The following is a 24,708-nucleotide window of genomic DNA, read 5'->3' on the forward strand; positions in this document are numbered from 1 at the left end:
TTTGCAAATCATGAACAGTTACTTAAGGTTTTTTTTTTTTTGTTCATATGATGACTGAGAATCGAAACTATCTTTCCAGACAGAGAGAAAGGATATTGAGCGGCACATTCTGAAATTTAATATTAATTAAATTTGAAAAGAGTATTAAATTTCACTTTCAGTCATTGAAAATTGCATAAAAAGTTAATGTAAACTGTCGATAGATGGCATTACATGCTGCGCTGATTAATGTTTCTCAATGGCTTCAGTTGAAATTTAGGATACGGACATAAGAATTTTCGGCTTCTTCTGACATTTGAATCGTTCAAATCTTACATTAACACCCCGTGTAACTGTTAATTTTATTGACGTTTAACAGAAACAATTCTTAAAAAAAAAAAAAAAAAAAAAAAAAAGAAAAAGAACGTAATCATTACAGTTGTAACTGACTTGAAACACTAACATAAGCTCATGTAAATTCTAAACCACACATTTAACTTTCTATTCGGTCTTTATTATTCCATGTTCAGTGTTTATCTGTGTTAAATGAAGTTTTGAAACTTTGCTTTAATTAAAAGCTTTTAATTTTAAGTAAATTATTTTTTATCTTTTGCATATAATTCTTATATGAAGGACTTCGAGATTTCAGAACCTTTTAATATTGAGATTCGCATTCCAGAAAATTTAGGATTTACTCCATCTTTAGTTAAGATATTCGATCAAAATTTAGGATTTACTCCATCGATCAACATATTACTCTATTCAAGTTTGCAGGAACATTTTGATTTAAGTTAAATAAATTAAATCGATATTAGTTTTAAATAATCTTTCTAGGAGATTCTCATAGAGCGGGAATTCCAGTCATCAAGAAATCTTTATGATTCAGTCAGCTGAATACAAAAAGTTACGTACAGATTTAAATGAAAAATTCACAGAGATGAGATTCACGAATGGTTTCCTGCAACCAGCAACAAATTTAATAACGGCTAAATAAACGTATCTAAAATTTAAAAAAAATGCAAAACAGTGTATAACAGACACAAAAAAGGTGCTTTTGATTCAATCAATTCATTGGAACTTACATAAGAGGGAATTTCTGAGAAAGTCTAAGAGCATACCCCTGCCAAGCAATGCAAATGTGAAGCTTTCACGAAGATTCTTCCAAAAAAGATTGGGTATCAGCGTTTTCTCCAGTAATGCGCGAATGAAAATTTGGAATGTTTTCAATGAAATTCCGAAGTAGAAATTCGGCAGTGTTCTTTTGCAGCTCTCGAGGTACAAGGTAAAGGAAGAAAATAAACTAAAGTGCTTTGATTTTTCAGTTGTAATCAAAGTCAAATTCTATAATGATTTAAATCTTCATTATTATGTAGATGTAGACAATTGCAAAAAATTCCTTAATGCGTATATTGTTACTTTAGCAGGCTTCCGAATTCCACGAAAGACGCAAGCAAACAATAGTATTGTTATCTGATGTAGAAGCTGAATGCATTCCGTTAAAAGAAGCTTCCAAAAGAAGCAATGAACCTAATCTCATTGCTGAATGAAAGCTAGTTTTGTGGTAAAGGTAACAGTGACAACTGTGTTGTGGATTGATAAACATAATTCAAAACATTCAGTAAAAATTTCTGTTAATCATTCTATCAACAATTTTATTAACTTATTAAAGATTTTTAAGAGTTGTTTAATGAAGAGAAAATCAATGCTAAGTATGTGTCTAAAGTAGAATTGTCCGCCGACATTTTGCTAAAGAATCTCGGTATAGACAAACATAGAAAATGCATGAACCCATTAAGTCTTGTGTGTAATTAATTAAAGTGTATCTATCGCATGTTTTCAGCATTTCAGAAGGAGGGTTCTTGGAAATTTTCGTTTCCTATTTATTACAGGCTGAAAAGTGACATTATAAAGTTTAATGAGATTAGTCGTAAGATAAGCTTGGTTCTTGGTATTCAAGATTCTGTGTGGCTTTTAACCAGACCATTTAGTAAGATGTAGCATATTTGATCTTGTCTTGTTGGTTAAATTTCGTAGACGAAAAATTTGGCAAAAGAGTTTAAGAATCCTAAATTATACACATGTTTGATGTTAAAATGAAACTCCTTGCAGAATTCTGTGACGACTAGAAAGACTGCATTTTGTATTATGATAATGCCTGATAATTCGTTTTATACTTTTTTCATCCTACTGCTTCGCATTATATTACTTACTTCTCCGTCATGAAGATGTAGCATATTTGATATAACAGTAAAGTAATAGATGCTTATTCAGTGCTTTAAAGAATAATACCTGGTATGATAAATTATAACACTTAAACTGCATAATAAATTATACGTAGATATTATAAAAAATATGAGCTATAGAAAAAAATAAGCTATAGAATAAATATAAAGAAGCTATAGAATAAAATAATAATTTAATAATAAATTATTAAAAAATAAGCTATAGAAAGAAATAGGTGTATTCTTTTAACTGAGCAATGTGTGGTGTTAACTTGAAAGATAAACTGAAGATTCTATTTGTAGTAGAATGACATCGCTTAAAAGGACTGGCAATGTACCAGCCCACGTAGATAATAATTTAAAAATCCTATGCCAGAAAATGCTGATAGATTTTACGCTTGAGGATGAGCTTAAATGAATGCCTAGGTAACTAAATTTAATTAGTTTTAAACTTATATTTAATTTGTTATACTTAAATTTCGTTTCCCTCTATATTTTCCCCCAAACAATATTTTAATCGTCTCATCCTCAACAGAAACTCTGCAGGGCAGCAAATTTACGACTTGTGAAGAATACTTAGGACTCGTTATTCATGGTTGGTTTCAACAATAACTATTTTATGATTTAATAAACTGAAGTTAATTCGCTGTTTAGTAGCGTTAATATGTACCTTTATGGAAACTAAAGCATTTTTACTGTATAATTTTCTTTCAAAATGATTTTATGTTGATGGAAATATCCGCGAAAGCGTGTTCCGAAGGAGATGTTTTGCAAGTAAATAATAAAGACGGTCATAATACTTAAATGATGAATAAAATCTGCAAAATTATAGTGTTGCTACTTGGTGCATAGAAAAGAAACATAAAAATATTTTCCTCTGTAAGTGCTAAAAATAAGATAATGCTTAAAAAAAAAAGCCTGCTCTTCATCCCTCTTTTCTCTTTTAGCTTCTGGCACAGTAATTTAAGATTACAAGACATATCCAAAGAAAATCCTTTTATATAAGACAGCACATGTTATATTATTTTTTTATTTCCTTTTTTTTCTCTCATTTCAGGTCTCCCTTAACTTAGCTACTTTAAAATATTTTGAAACATTTCATAAATAACGGTACTATGACAAGGATATACACTTGTGCAAAATTAAGAGAATTTGCAAATTACGTCTATTTTTAAGAAAAGGATTGAGCCATTATACCGTCGAAAAATTATGCAAACATTCAGAGTCAAATATATAAGCATACACATGCGTGTCTGCGGAGCTATAATTGTGAAGGGGTAAAAGTGCACGAGTGGCTTTCGGCGGCGATTTGTGTGCTCGAACTCCATCAAGAATTGGGAGATTTTATATGGTATTAGGTAAAATGAATAGCCACGAATGTATGGATGACGGAATGAGATGGAAAATTATCGATGGAGTGGAGTTAGGCCAATTAAAAACATTAGTGGCTACAGAGCTCAATGCAAGAACCTAGTGTTGTCTGCCATTTGTGGAAACCGTTTAAGGACTTCAGATCTAGTCATGCACTCAAATTAGGGCACCACCGTTTAAGGACACTGTATCCATATACAGAAGACCTGGACAAGGTCGACCAAGTTCCACATCTATGAATAAGGATAGCTATCTGTAATTTCAGGTCGGCGACACAGGACTGCTGCAGCTTCACAGCTCTCTCATGAGCTGTGTGCTGCCGCTGAAAAACGTGCCTCACAGTCACAGTTGCGAAACTTAATGAGGTAGGGCTGTATTCTAGAAGACTCGTTGTTTGCGTCCCGCTCACTGCAGTATACAAGAGAGCGCGTTTAGCATAGTATCGATAACATGTGCCTTGGATCAGACTTCAATGGAGCACCTTGTATTTTTTACACATGAGTTAAGATTCAGCCTGGATACTTATTCTTGGCCTACATGTACTTGGAAAGAGCCTCTCTCGATACCATCTCTCGCCCATGAAGTGTAATGTTTTAGGCACGCAACGTGTTGGACGGCAGCACATCCCTGCTTGTATTTGACCTGGTTCGCTGAATTCTATGAGGTATAGAGAAGCCCGCTTGGTTACTAACTTTATTTCAACAATAGCCCTTTTAATTCCTTATTTTAATCTGGCTGCGTCACTTTTCTGAAAGCTAAACAGCGTCACTTGAAAACTAATCCACATTATTTTATCTGCAGTGTGACGGCTCTTGTTTAATCACAGCTCAGAATTTAAATAAAAAATTCAACACTTTTATAAAATGCTATAAATGCGTTCGGGTACCATAAATACGTTTTCTCAAAATGCGTATTTCCTTCTCTTTCTGGTCTTCCTCTCTCTGTGCAAATTCGTGTTCTGCTTCCTCTGCTTCTGTGTAGTGATGTGATCCTTTTTATAAAAGTATTGAGGGTGCTTACCGCTCTCAAAATGATATGTGAACACGTTTATACTTATCAAGAATAAAAGTGTTCACATATCATTTTTATCGCGTTATCACATCGCGAATAAATTAAAATGTTGTTTCTGGTGATGTCTTTCTCCGTTAAGTCATTACGAGTGTGTACGCTATCTTCAGATCTTTAAGACATCTACAAAAAATTATAATGCATCATAACATAAAACACACTCATGTTATACATATCGTTATTGATTCTTGATGGTGTATATATACAGATGGTTCCGAAATATAATTTAGTAAATATGCTGGGATCAGAGTTATTGTGATCTTTCCACAATTTTTTTGTCTATATAATACAGTGTCTCATAAGTTTCTGCAACAAATATACTGCAAAAGTTGCTGAGAAGAAAGCTTAATTGTCTCAAATTCTCCAGCAAATATGCTCGAAAAACTGAGATAATTAAGCTTGATCTTGGCAATCTATTCTTAGCAAGCGAGTTCGATTTTATCGTAGTCTTTTCATTTCCTAAAAACTGAGATAATTAAGCTTGATCTTGGCAAATTATTCTTAGCAAGCGAGTTCGATTTTATCGTAGTCTCTTCATTTCCTATCTATACATTCTCATTAATCAGCCTAATGTAACCAGAAAATATCCTAAATTTTTTTCCCAGATCTGGAATATTTAATATTTAGTAGAAAAACAGTTGTTTTGTAGTGGATTCCACCTCACTGCAGAGTTGAAGTAGTAGAACTACTTCCAAAAAGCTTACAAAAATATTGTAGACGTATCGGAAAAATTTTTCATTTGTATAAATTAAAAGAATCACCAAGAATATAATGGAAATTAAATAAAGAAAAATTGCAAGATGAAATCAAGAATAAAAGACACTCAGTTTTTAAGATTTCTGCTGCTCCTGGATCAGTTTTAAACTTGTGACTTGCATGATTGCGTCTAGAAGCATCTACATCGCAGGGAAATTTATAATAACTTAGTTTGTAGATTATGTTTTCATGACAGTTAACAGTCATTTAATTTCCTTTAGTTGCAGGGAGGGGCATACACAGTCGTCATTGGCAAACCAAGAAACTGATGCAGTGCAATTACATTCAGTTTAATTATTATTCTTGTTATAATTCTGTATTATTTATCTGGCTTTTACATTCATTGCATAACTTTGTTGTTCACTGTATCTCCATGCATCATTCTTGTGATACATCGGAGTATATATGTACACGAAGTGCATTTACAGTAAATAAAATTTCAGTAATGAGCATAGTGATTTCTGCTGTGTTTTTGCAATGCGATCTTAGTTATTATTAGAGAGGTACTAGAAGTTGATACAAAACTATATTTTTGGATCCTGGAATAGCACCTTCTGCATCGTTAATGAAGTTTGTGATTGTGTTGGCTGGAATGTGTAACTTATAGTACTCAGTTCGGAAAATCTTAATTCCTTATAAATCCCTGTGATGTTTCTTTCGAGGATAAGTCTTGATCCCAAGTTAACATATCGCAGCTAGATTTTATGTTTGATCAGAAATCTCGGACTTACAAATACATTAAGCACTAACAAACATCAAGAATTAATCAGATTCAGATTTTATTAATCAAACTATATTGTTCACAAATGCCAGAATTGTTTAAACAGTTTCGCTAATAAAATCTTTTAGAAATTCTCATTTGAGAAGATGACTTGGTTACCAAATTTGGCACTTCTTTCTCCGATTCATTGTTGAATTTTGTGAACAGGCAAATTCGCTGGAAAATTGAGGAAGATTAGACATAGCTCCTATGATTCTGAAATGGAAAACATATTAAAATTTTGACTATGTAAGATATAACAAATTGTTTTGAAGAACATTATATTTCATAACTTTACATTCATTACATTACATTTCATTAAAGAGCTAGAACTGTCTTAAATATTCATAATGATGAGCAATATTAGAAATATACGCATATTAAATACACTCACTTCCAAAAGTTAAGCACGGAGAGGAAATTGTTAATTTCCGGAAGCCAATCAGAATTGAAGAGAGTAGAGGATGCAATTCGCTGCAGAGATAGATGGAAGTATGCAAATATGCTAGGTAACAGCCAATCAATCGCGTTTTCATGTCAAGAAATATGCAATAAAGGCAGTTTTACCCAGCTTTATGAAGGGTTACAGAAGTTGATTGTAAGTGCTGATAGAAGGTGTTTGAAACTTTCGTACAATTTGTTTTCAAGACATACGTGTTTCTATGACTTCCAGAAGACGAATGGAAGATTCTGAGCGCTGGCGTACTGTGGGGACACATTGAAGCAGGACAGTCGATCACAGATGTTGCTTGCTCTTTTCTTCGGCGTTCATCATGCTGTAATTTCACGTTTATGGAAACAATTCCAAACCACACAGACAGTTGTCCGAAGGCCCGTAGCCGATCGCCCAAGGGTTACAACCTCCGGCGGAAGATCGATATATTGCTTGTAGCCAAGCGGAATCGCAGAACGACCTCCCCACGTGTGACATCTATGGTTACAGCGTCCGTTGGTAAGGCGATATCTGCAGCTACTCTAAGCCGAAGATTACATATGACTGGACTGTACGCCCGGGTACCTTGAGTTTGTGTTCCTCTATTCGTCCAATCAAGAGGGGCACGATTACAGTGGTGCCGGGAACATGTCAATTGAAATGTGTCTGACTGGGGCTATGTCATGTTTACTGATGAGTCAAGATTTGCTCTGGAGCCAGATGACAAGCGTATAAGGATATGGCGTAAACAACGAACACGAAATCCGTCCCAAAACATCACGCATTCCGAGGCGGAAGCATTATGGTGTGGACAGGGATTTCATTAGGATACCGCACCGAGCTGAACATCTTTAAACGTGGTGTTCTTTGACGGCTGTCTGGTATCGAGATGAAGTCCTAGAACCCATTGTGAGATCGTACGCTGCAGCAGTTGGCCCTACTTTTGTTTTAATGGACGATAACGCACATTCCCATAGAGCTGACATCGACGATGAGAGTGAAGGGATTGCGCGTATGGCGTGGCCAGCATATTCGCCCGACCTTAATCCCATTGAAAATCTTCGGGATGCTCTCGGCCATGCTGTATCTTCACGTTTCCCACCTCCAGCCAGTCTTATTGAGCTGCAAACTGCACTACAAGAAGAATGGCGATTGCTTAATTCTGCGGTGGTTGACCACCTAATTAAAAGCATGGTCACAAGGTGTAAACTTTGTATACAGATAAGGGGGGATCACACACCCTATTAATGCCCTTTTTTTCATTTTATGCTGTTTATTTTCACTTTATACATAATTCTGTTTAAGTCTCCAGTATGTAATTATCTGATAACTTACAAAAATTTAACATTGATTTCATTTCTGTATATAATTATTGATTTTGTTTTATGCATAAATATATATGCTACTTTTCTGCCGAATTTTGTGTCAATCAAAGCAGTATTTGTTGATTTTTTTGCATTTTACATCTTCGTGCTTAACTTTTGGAACTGAGTGTATAATGTATATAATTATTATACTTATATATATATATATATATTACTTGTATATACAGATATATATATTACTTGTATATATATATATATATATACTTTTAATATAACAGCTGTTAGGGGATTAATACATACATTTCCAAACATATTAATTTTAGACATATTTTATAAGACAAGTTTTGGAACTTTGAATGGAAAAGTTTCATAAATATAAAACTTGGCCTTTTATATACAACTGCAGAACAAAAATTCAAATTAGTCAACTATTCTCTGTTTTTTTAAAATTGGAAACAAAGAGCTCCATTCCTTAAAAGAAAATTTTGCAAAAATAATATTAATATATATATAGAACATTTTGCACATAAAGGTACAGAATATTTTACATTAATCTTTGTAAGCCATAACGAATATTTTACTAACAGGACCTTTTGCAGTCTGGTGATCTTAGAAAATTATTTTATATTTATGGTAAAGTCTTATTCCTAGTGCTGAAATTATTTTCAAAATGTTTTCTACCTTATTATGTATGAAACGCTGAAACTGTAGCTATAGGATCAGTATTTGAAGAAGACTGTACTCATCTTTTACGAATGAAATTGTATGTTATTTAAGCAAAATATTTCATATTTTTTACTTACCTGAACTCTGCTTGACTGAGTGAATTAACTCGGTTTGGTTTTTTCTCGCACAATACCTAGAAAAATTTAGTATATTTATTGTATTTCGTATTATTCATGATCGCTTTAACAGAGTGTCAGTTGCATGACAAAGTAAATCTTATAACTATATCTATGTTGGTTGACCATCAAACGTATTAAGAGTCAATTAAGTAAATATATGAAATGAAAACATAAAATTATATTGATTTGGATCATCAAATTAAATTTTTATTATTAAAATATGCATTTGCTTAAGTATGCGTGTGATATTATTGTATTTTAATCCTAAATCTTCGAAATCAGTATTTTAAACGACTATTCTGCTTCAGTTAGTTTGAATACGATGAGTAGTTCAGCTAAGCTCATACATTATTTTGGTAAGGTTCAGCCCTAGACTTTTGCCATCGTCGTGTTCAATGAAACCAAGACGTCTGGGCCAGAGTATTGTTTACTGATGAGTCCAGATATAGTCTGAATAGTGATTATAGGCGTGTTTTGATCTGGAGAGAAGAAGGAACACGCAACTGGTCTTCCCGTGTCAGTGAAATATTCTATTTTCGAGACCTCGGTTTAATGGCTTAAGAAAGAATCATGACAAATGGCTGCACTGAGCTAAATACCTTTCAAGGAGGCTTTGAAACAATTCGGATATATGTGGACGAGGTATTTTTACCCCAAGTTAGACTGTTTAGAGATGTTACTGGAACAGAGGTTTTGCCAATGGATCGGATCACATGTGCCTTATTGAGCATATGTGATGTCAGAATACCTGGAAGCAGAAGATATGACTCGAATGGATTGGCGACCTACTAATCCGACTTGAATCCGATTAAGAATGTGTGGGATGCCTTAGGCCTCCAAATTTCAGCGCTCCAAATTCCTCACCGTACTTCCCAGGAGCTCAAAAGTGCACGTTTAGAAGAGTGGCGTGTAATTCTACAAAACTTGATCACCTGTGTAGTAAAGTCTAAGAAATCGAGATATGAGCTAAGCAAATCTGTCCATATGTGACCATACGACATATTAAAGAAAATTGTTTTCCACATGAGGTGACTTAATTTTACAGCATTTTCCAATTTCCATAAGTTTGGTTTTAATTACAATATTTTACGAATAATCAACTGCGAAGCATTGTAATTTATGCTACCTAATGCTTTTGTACAAATTTCTATTAATAATTTTCCGTTAAGTAGCAATTACGCTTTATTTCTGTCATTATCCTTTAATTTTGATGACCAGTGTATGTTACATATGCAACTGTTGTGGCACTCTTTTATTTGATTATACATCCAAGAACTGCTAATTTTATATATTATCACTCAGAAATAAAGCTAACGTAGATCTTTATACAAGCGTAGATTATGCAACTAAGGGATGACTGTCATCTCCCGAGATGGACAAATATAATGATACTTCAAAAAACTGTCATGGGAATGGCTTTAGGAACATTTTAAATTAATTTAGGAAGATACGAGTATATCTTCAGACTGGCAACTGATGCATTCAGAACATTGTGATGAAGTACTGCTTGTTGCTAAATTGATTAATATCATCATAAACAATATGAACCATCGCCATTGGACCTCTGGTGCTGTAACAGTTTACTACATTGTGGTTACTATATTCCCATAACGAAATACTTTGATTATAACTTTAGCACATATATGTTTTGGAAAAATTTTGAATATTTCGAGTTTTTTTTGTACAAAAATTTCAGAAATATCCTCCAGCTTATGAAATAGATCATATTAGCTTCAGTTTTCACAAAAATACATTCTTTGACGTTTGATGAGTTGTTCTAAATCTATACAATTTGTTAAACGTCTGCTCTTCCATGAAGTTTACTTATGAATTAAAAGAAAGTAACAATAGATAGGTTAATGTCTTAAGCATTTGAAATGTAAAAGCATTGTCTTAAACGAATAGGTTTTTGGTTTCGATAACAATCAAGTGAAATCTTTGTAGACGCCACGAATTTATACAGAATCGTCGGAGGAGACAAATTAAAGTCCCAAAACAAGTACTTTCTGTGAAATTGTAAATAAAGAAAAGAGTTGCAAAAGCCATCATATGAAACAGAATATTTTCGTGTAAGTGGGAAGAAGAATATGTCTGAAATTAACGGGAAAATCACATTCTCTATATCAAGATCTACGTATCGAAATAAGTTCTGAACGAATTGTATAGCCATTAATTTATATTTTAGCTTTAGTATTATGTTAAAAATTTTATGAGAATATCTTTGGAGACATGGAGGCACTTAAAATACTTTTAGGCCAAAAGTTTCCTCGAAAGACTGTGGTAGAGAAAGAAGGCTGAGAACGCATCGTATACATTCTCCAGGAGATTCTCTTCTAAAACTATAACGCATCTGGAGAAATTCGAATTTCACCTAGACAAGACAGCAGCAAACTATATGAATCGTTAGTACATCCTTGGTATAACAGCATAAGTTAATACGCTTTTGAAACAAAAACACATTTATCGCAACCTTGTATTCAAACGATATCCACTATTCGTATAACGTTTTGCTGTTTGTATGAAACAAACTTACCCTTGCTGCACTTATAAAGAACAACTGATTCGGTGTATAATTCAATCCCGGTAACTTTAGTTCTTGGGTATGATTTCCTACCCACGACTTGTAGGCCTGTAAAAAGAAAATTATTTAGAAAATAATAATGTAAAGAAGGGTATTCTCTAAAGAAAGATTCAAAAATAAATTTAAATGCAATAAAAGGCAATCATCTGAATTACATTATTTTTTTGTCATCTTATGCATTTCATAAAATTTTATTCTTATCAAGGAGATGCAAAATCAAGATTTAGGTTAAAAAGTAAAGCTCATAATATACGCGTGTGAAGCATCAATTTGACAAATAAGGCCTGTATCTAAGACTGTTCAGAAGCCTAACTGACCTCAGCTACCAATGAGGCCAGGCGCTCACGATTATAAATCTAGAAACAGCTATTCGAGTCCTGTTCATCTGCTGGTCAGCCCTGTTCGGAGGGTCAGCCCTGTTCGGAGGGAGCCCTTTCTATGAATAAATTTCATGGTGTTTTTCCTTCTCCTCTCCTATAGAAAAGAGACAAGGCTTCCTGCATACAGATCTCATTGAGCGCAATAAAGGTCACGGGAAGACGATGGTGAATCAAGTCAAACTGTTTAGTTGTGATATAAAGTTACATAATTAACATAGTGATAATGAAACTGAAAAACATGATAGTAGATAGCATGAATAAAAAACACATATTATGATTCAGAATGAAAGCCATGCAGATTATGATAAAATAAAACTGATTAGACGTTAAGTGTTCTTGCAGTCTAACATTGAACACTGAAATTATTATTGCTTTCTTAAGTTGCCCTTCAGAGAACGAAGTGCTGCTCTGGAATGATTTTGAAGGAAGAACACATGACACGGTAGGACTACGCATGTTTTTCTGTACTCTTGTTCATATATATATCCTTGGAGCATATTGGAATTAATTTCAATTTTTGGGATTTTTGCAAATTTTTATCGAAACTGGACCATATATTTTTTATGCCGTTCCTTTTAGTCTCTCGCTTTTATGAGTGGCTCTGGAATGATTTTGAAGGGGGAAGACATGACACGGTAGGACTATGGATTGTTTTCTGTACTCTTGATACATATATATAGAGTATGCTAGAATTAATTTCAATTTTTGAGATTTTTGCAAATTTTTATCGAAACGGGACCATATTTGTTTATGCCGTTTCTCTTAGTCTCTCGCTTTTATGAGCTATTTTAGAAGACCTAAACTAAGCGAGATATGTTTAACTGATGGGTGAAAGAACCTAAAGTCTTAGGCTACAATCATTTGTTGTTTTGAAAAATTTCGAGTTCTTCTGCTGTTTGAGTGTATAGTGGCTCATCTGTATAGTGGGTGATGCAGCTAACTGCAGTACTGACGGGCCCGCGTTCGAATCTCAGAAAAGCCATGGATGTTTGTAAGCGTACATTGTCTGTGCAGTAAGGGGACACTTAGAACACATGGCGAGCTGAATTTCCTCTCGAGAAGTTGGTGGTAGGAAAAGAGAAGTGTAATAAGACACTCGGACCGTGCCCGGGGTGCTCTCCCCTCAAATTGGCACGAAACTGCACAGTTAGCGCGGCGGGACTATAACTGTACGACCAATGGTGAATTTCTGGGATCCCACCCACTTATGCCTGTACTGTGCTGCCCTGACGGTATAGTAGTTAGGACTGCCGGCTGCAGTATCGAAGGACTCGGGTTCGAATCCTGGAGAAGGTAAGATTGTAATCGTCCGTCCCTTCGCAGAAGGCAACGGTGGTCGCTTATTAGATTCTCTATAATAAAATGGCCACCACTTTTGGCCTTAGAAGTAGCCAATGATGAATAGGAAAAAGCCCGACATTGGATTAAAGAAATGCATCTTTCACTCTTTTAAGTTTATCTGAATGTTTGATATTTGGTAAATTGAATCTGATTATATTAAAACTCACTTAGTTGAATATCATAAAATGAAATATTTTGCTTAAAGGAAATAAGGAATAAAACTCCTTTCTCAAACCACTCAAACGACTCATGACGAAACGCCCCTTTTAATGGATTAAGAAATCATATTTATTAAAATAAATTTCTGCATTTTCCCTCAGAGTTCATCTATGGAACATATGACAAGAAGCAGTTGGTCTAGAAACTGCTCATTCATAGTGAACTCAAAATTTCAGTGGCTAGCTATAAATAAGCAAGACTAGGCCTAAGAGCCCACGCGTTTTGAGTGCGCATTACTTTTTGATTATGAATATTCGAAAAGCAATACCAAATTAATAAATTTGCTTCTGAATCTATAATTGGTATTTTATATGTACAGATTTCATTTTTAATTTAGTGACTAAATTATATCGTTAATTGTAAAAGTGACTGATATCTTCTTTCGAATATAAATTATAAAAATTATAAACTAAATTGAATTGAATTATAAACGTATAGTGTACTGATTTTAAGTTTTGATAAAGTGTCTAATTTCTGCAACTGTACAATTTAAATGCATCTATGTCAAAATATAAATGTCTTCGGGCAAGAGGAAAGTAAATGTCGTTCGAACAGAAAAAAAAGTGTATTTAAGTAGAACCTGGTTGAAGAGTTTAATATAATGCAAGTCGAAGTAAACAACCTATTAAAGATAACTACTAATAAAATTAGACAATAAAGAATGAAAAAAGACAATATATGACTGCTTTACATTATTAACAACGGAAACTACGCTATGCTGATATTTGTAAAGTCGTTAAAAATTCGCGGATGCAATTAAGAGCATGAATATTCAGACCATATCAATTAATAATATATATTCAAACCCAGAGTTTAATAAAAATTTTAATTACTATTTCCCTGTTCATAATCATAAAATTAGAAGAAATTAGTCGATTTGTTACGATTATCATTTAAATATTGTTCAACGAAATTTAGATATGTGCGATTGTTAAAATCATCAAACAAAATTCCACACCCTTATTGCAGGACTGATTTCAATATATTTGGCTGGCGTTTCTTAACGTAAAAGGATTTTGAGACTGCTGAGGGAAAGGGATGCTTTTGATTATTGGTGTATTTAATCAGTAGCCTAAGGGTAGAGTAGAATCCAAGAGTTCTCAAAATGTATATTGTACCGATTAGTAGGATAATTCTAATTTCAATTACAATACGTTTATCTGTTAAGTGTTAGATAAACACTTGAAGAGACCTTTTACGAATTGATTTTCAATTCAAATAAACGCATATAAAGACAAATTTTATTTATTCCTCTTACAACTATATTTTGAGGTGAATAAATGTATAACTGATTTCTTTTTGCATAAATATTACGTAAACCTTATCTTAATTTCTTACGTAAGTCTAACTTTTTTTTCTTAACAATGCAGTGAATTTCGTTGCTTTTCGCATTATATTTGAAACTTAAATCACTATTAACCCAAAAGAGTCTATTAGTTTCGAAACGGTATTTTGCGACTTATCAGTATAAATTTTGGTTCACTTTAGATGACTGATTTTGTTTTCAAACAGTTGCCATCAAATGTTAGCGCCCTGTATTTTCCATTCAGTAAAGCCCAAGATACTTTCAAACTGAATCCTGAAGATTACTGAGTAGTAAACTAGGCGATTCTAAAGTAAAAACCACAGTTCATAAGAATAGATTTTTCTGCTTTTTAATGTGATTGATTTAAATGAAGGTGCATTAAAATCCGGACATGTATAAAGAAAAATATTGAATATTTTTACAAAATTACACTAGCTGCCACTTATTGAAATTGATATTTAAAAAATAAAGTTATTGCAGGCATATAATAACGACATGTGTGAAGAGAAATATTAAATATTTTTACAAAATTACACTAGCTGGACTTATATTGAAATTGATATTTAAAAATAAAGTTAATGCAGGAAAGGTTCATAATAATAAAAAATTGAACATTGATATGATGAACTGAGAAAATACTGACAAAAATATAAAAATGTATTGCAACACGTAACACTGCATTGAGAATTCTAAACATTTGTTGCTATGATGCTTCTAAAAATTTTGTGACTTCTCTGTTGAAGTGCGTGGAACATAAGTATGAATAAAAAGATGTTTAATAATAATGTAGAATATTTATTTATTTTATCTAATCAGTTATTTTATATTAAATATCCTTACTGCGATTCTCCTTCTCTGTTTTCCTGCCAGAATGCAAATTTTAGTTCGCGCATATTTAAATTTGGTAGAAAGAGATGGTTTTTAAAGTGAAGTTTTAGATTGCTAAGACAGAATGCGTTCTGCTTGCTGAAGGCAACGTTACTAGTTGGAATTCTCCGATAGCAGTCGGTCTTCGGCGTTGATTTTCTTGCCAACCGTGCTTGTGGCGCCGGTACAGTTTGTGCCAACTTGCGCGTTAATCATTTCTGTGTGTGTAGCCTTTGGGATAACTTAAGATTTAACTTAGTTACAATTTGAATTCATTAATTTTGGGTTACGCTAAGCACTAGAAGTGACTTTTGCTCAACTATTTGAGTTCTTAATAAAATGATCTTGGTACTTTTCCGTTTCGCCGGCGCAAGTCTCGCCAATCTGACTTTGTCGGCGACAACATACAGTATACACATAAAAAATGTTAACAAATGTTAGTTCTAAGAATTCTTTATTTTTGAAGGCATAAACATTTTAATATGGTTTATAATTTTGTAAAATGCCAATAAATAAAGACAATAAATTTGTAAAAAGACATTAAGAATTTACTATGCTATCATGGTTCAACATCCTGATTCGCCGGTTCGTATAACGTGACCCCAAGTGATCTCATCTCACGTGAACTACGATACAAAAATATAATTCTCTCAGTAATTATCTACATTAATTTGAAGTTAAATCTTAATTTTGAATACAAGTTTAAATGCAAGAATTATTTCAATTCGTATGAATAGCTTACTGAGAAATTATATAAAACCGTAGTGCTTTACTTCGCTAGTGCATTCTCATTAGAATTGATAAATTTAACACTTGATTTTGCATTTCTATATTTTCGCCTTCGGGTGAGTGGTGTAATTGCATCCTAATTGACTTAATTACCGCGAATGCTCTTGGGGCATAAAATTTGATTATCTTTGTAAATATTCTATGCAGTTGTATGCCAGTATTCAATCTGGTAAGAAATGGCTGCGACTTGTTTTGAAAATGAAGTGTAAAAGGTTACCAGCGAAGCTACTCCCTTTGGCATTAGTTGTACCATTATTGGCGACTTTATCGTTTGCGCCGGCAAAACGGAAAAGTACCATGATCTTTTACACTCTTCTCATTTTTCTATTTGATTAATAAGACATAGCTATAATTCGCTTAGTTCCTCGAAGAGTCTCGACTTACGTATGTGTTCCCAAAATGCTTCCCAAAAGAGTAAGCGTCTGTAACAAAAAAAGAAATTAAATAAAAAAAGTTTAGGGGTGAGTAGAATAGCAGACTACTAGACCGCGAGTTCAACGAGAGCTTAAAAAACCTTAAAAACTCCTTTGGTAGACCGTTAAAATCTGACACCTTTATGACTTTTTTTTTCATGTTTGTTTTAAAATTCAGATGCTTTCCTTACCAGGTAAGCTGCTTTCAGGCCTCCATGATCAGCTATACTTTCGGTGACTGTATTGTCACTGGGTACCTGTGAAAGACAAATTAATTCAGTATGCTGTATTGAAACTTGATTACTCAAACTGAACGCATCTAGATTTATCTCCATAACCAATTTTCATAATTTCACAACATGCATAAAAATTATAAAACATAAGCGAGCTGTTTTTGTACAATACATCAATTACTTTCATTATACAAATATTATTTTTAATCATTAAATGTTTTATTTCAGCATTAGTTGAATTTTTAGTAAAATACTATAACCGATGCATGCATTGTTGGTTTTCCTCCATTATAATCTGAAGCTAATCTACGCAAAATTCAAAAGGAAATAGTAACTTTAAACCTTAAAAAACTCGATAACTCTATAACTCAAGTTTATTTCATTTACTTCAAGATTAATTTAAAGCAAACTGCAACTGTTACAATGTCTAGTCTTAATTACTGCTACTTTTCTGATTAATCTAAAATAGCGTAAAATCAGCTTAAAATTAAGTTTACAAAGGAAAAGAAAATGTTTTATATGCAGGGTAATTCAGAACTCTTAAATTAAAGGACCAGGTTTAAAGGGTGACTGAGCGCACAACTAATAATTTTTTGTATGATCGCAAGTTATACTGTTAGGCTCAAACACAAACAAGAAATGAAAGAAAATATAATTTGTATACTTGCAACAAACTTCAAGCTCTTTTCCTTAATTGTGATTTTAGTGTTTTATTTGCTTTTCTGTATATATTTGTTTAAATAATGTGTTTTACTGAATTTCCAGACTATATACAGTATGATAGAAGAACGTAACTATGGCAGAATTGATCCCAGACATGTACTTCCACTTGCAACACTTCTTAAAACCAGATAGAAAAAGGAAAAAAAAATAATACAATAGGTGGAAGTGTTCCATATACCGTATTTTCCGGCGTGTAGCGCACCAGTGTATAACACACATTTATATCCTTAAACTACATTTTTAAAGTTTTAGGTATATTCGCACAACCGTTTCCTTACGAAAGAAACCTGAAAGATGTTTTCGATGCTCTTATCTTTAAAAGTCATTCATTTTCCCAGATTTTCTCAAGATTTTTCTTAGGTTTTCGAGTAATAGTATACTGAACTAGCAAACGATAAGGAAGCAATATATGTATAGGGGATATGCTTGAGGAAGCAAATAATTCTGCAGAGAGGATGAATTGTATTCATTGCAGATGGCAAAAGAATATTATTTCAGGGTTTCGAGAAAAGAGGAGCATAGTTCAGGGAAAGAATGCACTTTCGAACCAAAGGAATTGCCGGAATCAGGAAACAAACGTTTTCTCTTTCTGTAATGATTTGAAGGCGTGATTTTGAAGTGAACATTGAAGTCTTTAGTAAATCGCATTTGCTTTAGTTGAAATACAGTTGAATAGTGTTGCTTTTAGCAGTAAATATGACTCCTGCCAAACGGAACAAGCACAGTGCTGGTTTAAAATGCGAAGTTATTCATTTCGCGAAAGAAAGAGAAAAACGTGCTGCAGCAAGGATGCTTGATGCTGGCGATAGCAACAAACGTGAGTGGAAAGTGGTCTGCCATAGTGGAAGAAAATTTAAATCGCAATAGCTAATATGCCAAAGAATACATGTGCTTTGTGTAAAGGAGTAACGAAATGGTTTACCGAGAAGAAAGTGTTGCGAATTGGGTCCAAGACAACTGCCAAAATGAATTAATTGAAAGAAAAAACATCATACATTTATTTGCCTTAAAATGAAAAAAAAAAAAAAAAAAAAAAAAAAAAAAAGAATGCAAATGAATGTAAAACCTTTAAAGCAACCTTGAGCTAGTGTAGTCTATTTATGGCACGGAATAATTTAGTTCTAGGAAAAAAAAGTTTTGAAAAGACTTCCGAAATATTTGGATAACAAGTTGATAAGTTCCAGAAGTAGGTTATTGATATACGAACACACAAAAATATTTTCTGTCAGATATTGGAAATATGGATGAAACTCCAGTATTGTTTGATATGATAGGAAATAAAAATATTCATATGAAAGGAACAATAACGTTTCACATAAGAAAAAGAGGTCACGAACAGTCTCACCTCACTGTAGTGCTTTCTTGCTTAGCATCCGGTACAAAATGTCTACAAAAGGTATGTTTACTTTAAGGGGTGTTGGAAACCAAAAAATCTTCAAATGATGATTTGGAATTTTTGCATTTTCAAATTCTCTACACTTTTAGCTTTTTCAAAATACCATACTTTAATCTCTATGAAAACTAGAACTGTAAAAAATTCAGTTTTAATTTATCATCGAATGCTTTGATAAATGAGGATTTTTACATAAAAACGCGTTTTACTCCAAAAGTGGTTTTTTTATACTCCATGTGCCTTTTCTCAAAAATTACTGCTCACAGGTATCTAAATTTTTTATGGTTTATTTATTACGTTTCCTAATATGTACCGAAATGAGCTTTTTGAGGTAAACTAAGAGAAAATGTTTTCACATTTTTTTGTAAGAAAAGTGCTAAATTTTACTATGTCTCATAAAATATTCTATAAATAATTCTAAAATTCAAAATGCTTCAAACGTTCATTTCAGTTGAATAAGGCAGGTGTACTTTAATTACGCAAAAAATTTCAAGAGTATATCTACTGCAGATTTCGAGAAAAGGTACATCGAAAATGGCCGATTTTACACTGTCGGTATAGAGAGTTCCGATTCCCCCTAAAAATAAAAGACGATGCCGAAATGTAATTTCCAAAATGGTGTTTTCATACATGTTCAAGAGAAAGGATGAGTGGATGAAAACAGTGTGAAATTTGGATACGAAATGTTTGAGAAAAGCGTCCTGTTGCATTAATGGACCCAGGAAGACTTCAGTTTGGGGTCTGGGACATGTTCAGATCCCATCTAACGGACAATACGATAAAATTATTGAAAGAATGTAATACAGACATAGCAGTTATTCCAGGCCGATTTACGTCATTAGTGAACTGGCAAACGATAAAGATGTGTGTATCAGTGAACCATGAAATAACATTTGAAAGAATATGTGAATGCTAGAAGGTGAAAAACATTTACTACAAGAGGAGGCCAAATACTACATCGTCGTGCTAGTTTAGAAATAGTGTGTGAGGGGATTATAAAACATAGAAAGAAATTAAATACGACATAATTCAAGCCATTAAAAAATTTTAGTACATCAAACAATGTGGATAGAAAGGAAGATGTTTATTTATGGATCAAAGTGACAGTGATGATGAAGATGGAATAGAATTCGATGATGTGCCTGAAAATATAATTGGAAACGAATGTTTCGAAGTTTTCATTTTATCCGGTAATGAACATTTTCAAGTTCATAATGTAACGCCTTCCTTTTAAATAAAGAGTATTTAGGGTTTGTCTAGAAATCTAATTTTTGTCTGTTCATCATTTCCTTATTTTTAAGTTTATCATTTTTACATCCAGCGTGTAACTCGCACCCGTAATGCGCTGGAATATAAGGGAAAAAATATAAAAAATGTAACATTTTGGAAAGTTTAGAAAGTAAAATACTCCTTACATTTTAATGAATTTAGATCTAAAAAACTAGATCGAATGATTAGATTTTTTTTACTTCTAGTTCCGAAATTAATTCCATAAAGTTAAAATCATCTAACTTCCAAGGCGCAGAAAGTAATTGCATAAAATTGTCTACTTCATTTTGCGAAATTTTTGAATTAGAAGTATATATCTATGACCATTATTTAAAAAATAAAACTTGCATCTATAGTTTTAGAACTTATGTAGAGAAAGAAAGAAAACTAAATCAAAAGCCCTCACTTTACTTCCATTAAAAGCAGTGAAATTATTATACTGCTCTGTGATACACACGGCCTTCCGATTGTAACGCCGATTCGTTTCGTCGCTCCACCAGCTCACCACTTTGCCATCTTTATTAAACAGACGCCCTGTAAATATAATAATTAGTATTAATTTTTTTATTTCTAATGGCAGATTATGAACAGTTACAGCAAAAAACAAGAACAAAGAACATAGAATACAGCAACACAATATAAAAAAAGCTATAACAGAGTCCATTAATCTAACATATCTTTTGCCTCCCACTAACGCTCGGCGAGAAAAGTTTTGTGTAGAGCAGGGCAGTGGAATAGATGTGCGGCGTCCATCACCTCTCCAGAGCTGTACTGAGTGCATATCGGAGAAGAACAATTTTGAATCTATGAAGATGATATCGTAGGCAGTCATGTCCGGTGGCACGGCGGAATTCAGCGACCGCTCTACGCCTTGGGCCATAACACAAATTCGGGATAGCATTCTTCCAAGACTTATGAGGAACACGATGATAGAGATCTTCCTGAGAACGTACTACGTACTTTGAAAGGTCCCTAACAGTATGGAAATGTTATTAGTATAGTCCTCCTCCTCGGATTGATACTGTTCGAGTGTTACATTGGAACGCTGGCGGACTGTCCCAATCCAAGCGTGCGGAGCTTTTGCAGATTCTGTGTGAAAAGGACATTGCTGTCTTCCCTATCATGGAAGCTTATTAGTATTAAAAATGATATAGGAAACACTTAAAAGTTGATAGAAAATCTTAAACATACAAGTTCTGCCATGCATCATAATTTTATTTCGCCTGTAGTTGTGTATCGGTTAATTACTAAAAACGAAATACCGTATCTTAAACAAACTGAAATTTACACAAAAATTATTTAGGATAAATGCATGAAATCAGTTAATTAGATGCATAAAGGGTACACTATTTGACTCAAAAAATATTTTAATTAGGATATTTAAAAGACTTTTTTCAAAAATGCTATTCAAATTATCTGTGAAAGGAGCTTACAGATACTAATACAGTAACCTGACTAAATGACTAAATATTGCAAGAAATGGCTAGTGGAATATTTCTCATAGAATTGCACGATGCTAAGTGAATACTTCACAAAAATCATATAAACTTAACCTAACTAATGAAGCATTCCAACCAGAAATCATTATTGGAATATTTCCCACAGAATCGTATGAATTCAACAACCTTCATGAGTGCTTCAATTAGAAATCAGTAATGAAATACTTCTTACAGAATCATATGAGTTTTTAGTCATGTATTAAGACGGAAAAATTAGAACAGATATGCTCCCATTTTTTTCTAAGTGTTCATGGAAAGACCTGCAATTTTTTTTAATCTATTTTCTGCAACTATTTAGAGGGGAAGACAAAATTGATAAAACTGTCAAAAGTTTATCTTATCAGTTTGAAAAAAGGGTTATTTCGTTTCTTTCAGCGATTATTACATGGGAGAATGAAAGCACCGGCTACTCTTTGTTCACTTCATATACATATCTGTTGATAAATAGTTTGCATGCATGGCACTTCAAAGATAAATCCTCAAATACCTCTTGAATAGCTATCAGATCATGATTTCAATTTGAGTAATAATTCAACTACTGCAGAATATAGGTGATTTGACAAAGTGATACATAATAGCAAATTGAAACGTAATACTGATTTTTCTAGAGAATGGGCATAAGTGTGTTTAATATGTTATGGAACTACTTACAAAACTTCTTAAAATAGATGATGGAGTTTGCTGTAACATCTCTTTACAAGATTATGGAGCTGCTTATAGATTAGAACTATCCAGTATATGGACCAGTATATGGTAATTTAAAAATGGTTCCATAACATACAAGACATTTCAAAAGAGGCAATGGTTTCTGTATTATGCAAAGGTAACAATAAAAATAATTTTCAGATTTGCAGGACTTAAATCATTTGAATTATTGAATTAAATAATAGTACGTTCTGAGACAGTTTTTAAAGGAATATAAATATTAAATTTTTCATGAGCAAAAAAAAAAAAAAAAAAAAAAGCATCAAATTTTAAACAGTTCTAAAACATAAATGAAATATGAAACGAATGCTTCCTCATCAATTATATTAATGTAAATAGCATATTTTAAAAATTTTCATTCCAAATTTAATATATTTAACCATTTTTAGAAATATCTCGATGCGATTCACCAAAAGCTTATTTAACGATACCTTCAAATATAAGGTGGTTACAATTAATACCCTGTTTCGACCTATCTAGAAACAGTGCTGGTAGATCTATTTCATTGAAACTTGGTATATACATTTTATGGACCATGGGAAAAAGAAAACTGCAGTAAAAAATAACCATCCGGCGAGAAGGGAATGTACAAAAAAAAAAAAAAAAAAAAAAAAAAAAGGAAACACAAAACTTTATTTAATCACAGAATTTCTTCAATGTGCATTCATTTGCCTCAATCACATGTTTTTACAATCTGTATGCTTTCTCCATAAATATGACATTTCAAGAATACCCTCAACCAGAAGTCAGAGGGATTCAAATGGGGATAACGAGGAGGGCAGATAGACGGAAAACTTCTCGAAATTACCCGATCATCTTCAAAGGGAGCATGAAGCAGTGCCTTCATTTGCTCTAGAAATGTGAGGTGGTGCACCATCTTGAATGAGGACCAGTAGTATCTAAATATTCTTGCTATTGTAATGTTGCATGACTTGCTGCTAAAGAAATTCGCAGTAACAGGTAAATGTGATGGAATACTTTGAGAGCCTTGAAGAGTGTTCTTCCTCAAAGAAAGAGGAACCAAACCCACACCATAGAGTCATGTAACCAAGCTATAAAACCCACACCATATAATCAGGACGCAAAGATAGCTCATGCATAACATTAGGACTTAAAATATCTCATTTATTACAGTTTTGAGTATTAACTGCTCCGTGTAGGATAAAATGCGAGATGTCCGACCACAAAACATTCCAAAGCCATCGAATGTCAGCGGCTTTCTAGCCAAAAGAAATTTAGCAAAATCAATGCAGTTGTCCGGGTCTGCAGGTTGCAGCTCTTGCAGAACTTGGATCTTGTATGGATACCACTTTCCAGATGATCGCAGAACCTTTTGTACTGTTCATCAAGTGAGAGGCTAATCCCGTGACCTCGTTCAAGCACATGTCGAAAGAACGGACAAAACGTCCGCTTTTTCGACCACGGAGAGAAGGACCTTGTTCAAACTTTAAATCCGTTTTCATACTCTTTTTCTCAGCACACACGCCTCACCAGTCTCTTCAAATTTAGTAATAATACTTTTCAAACCCTGCCTCCACATACGCCCTTTCGTATATCTTTTAAACGCTAATATTCTCGCAGTGCATTTGAAAAATTACTGTCTTTCTGATAAAACAACTTGATCAATAAAGCTCGATCTTTCTTCTCTAAAGGCATGGGCGAAGAATGATTTTACGGCATTGACTACTGGCTTTTTAAAGCACTACAAATTTGCATACCATTATTTCTACATCACATAGAAAGCGCCATTCGCCGGTCAATATTTGAACTCTTAATTTTTATTGTAGATTTTTTCCCACCATGATTCAAATAACGTATACACCAAGTTTTAAGGAAATACGTCTACAAGAAAGGGCTGTACATAGGTCTAAATAGGGTAACTTTAGTTATAACCAACAGTTACTTTGGTTAAGAAGCCTGATTCTAAGGAATTACTCTCCTTAAATAATTTAGCTGTAAAAAGTAATTCTATCGCTGGTAATTTTTCTATGCGGGATTATAGTTTACTTTGTTTCATATATCTTTAATCATATGTCACATGAATACAATCTGAGACCAATCTTTGAAGAAATGTTTAGATGCACAAGTTTCTAAAATATCGTATAAATATGAGAACCTATGAATAGGAACATCCAAGATGGTATATGTTTTGCTGTCCGAAGTAATACTTTGCCGAATTATAGGAACATTCCTTTCACGAGTGTTTCGAGAAAAGGTTTATTTGCATGTGG

The 24,708-nt window shown here is 33.2% G+C and overlaps 1 protein-coding gene across 4 annotated transcripts in view; it reads right to left on the reverse strand.

Moving 5' to 3' along the window:
* Positions 1-6,158: 6,158 nt before the first annotated feature.
* Positions 6,159-24,708, reverse strand: part of LOC118195638 (neprilysin-2-like) — a 67,674-nt gene continuing 49,124 nt past the window's right edge. For 2 of the 4 annotated variants that reach the window (XM_035366968.2, XM_035366967.2), the window contains 5 exons: positions 20,680-20,807; positions 16,847-16,912; positions 11,293-11,388; positions 8,718-8,773; positions 6,159-6,372 (listed from right to left, as the gene is read on the reverse strand). In XM_035366968.2, the coding sequence (XP_035222859.1) occupies positions 6,273-6,372; positions 8,718-8,773; positions 11,293-11,388; positions 16,847-16,912; positions 20,680-20,807 (446 nt within the window). In that variant the 3' untranslated portion in view covers positions 6,159-6,272. Of the gene's footprint in view, positions 6,373-8,717; positions 8,774-11,292; positions 11,389-16,846; positions 16,913-20,679; positions 20,808-24,708 lie in introns of those variants that run through there. The other 2 variants (XM_035366969.2, XR_004759301.2) reach the window with 2 other exon arrangements.

Source organism: Stegodyphus dumicola, chromosome 8 (assembly GCF_044657685.1).
Source record: "Stegodyphus dumicola isolate Sdum_Otavi_A_Nest chromosome 8, ASM4465768v1".
Classification (NCBI taxonomy): Eukaryota; Metazoa; Arthropoda; class Arachnida; order Araneae; family Eresidae; genus Stegodyphus; species Stegodyphus dumicola.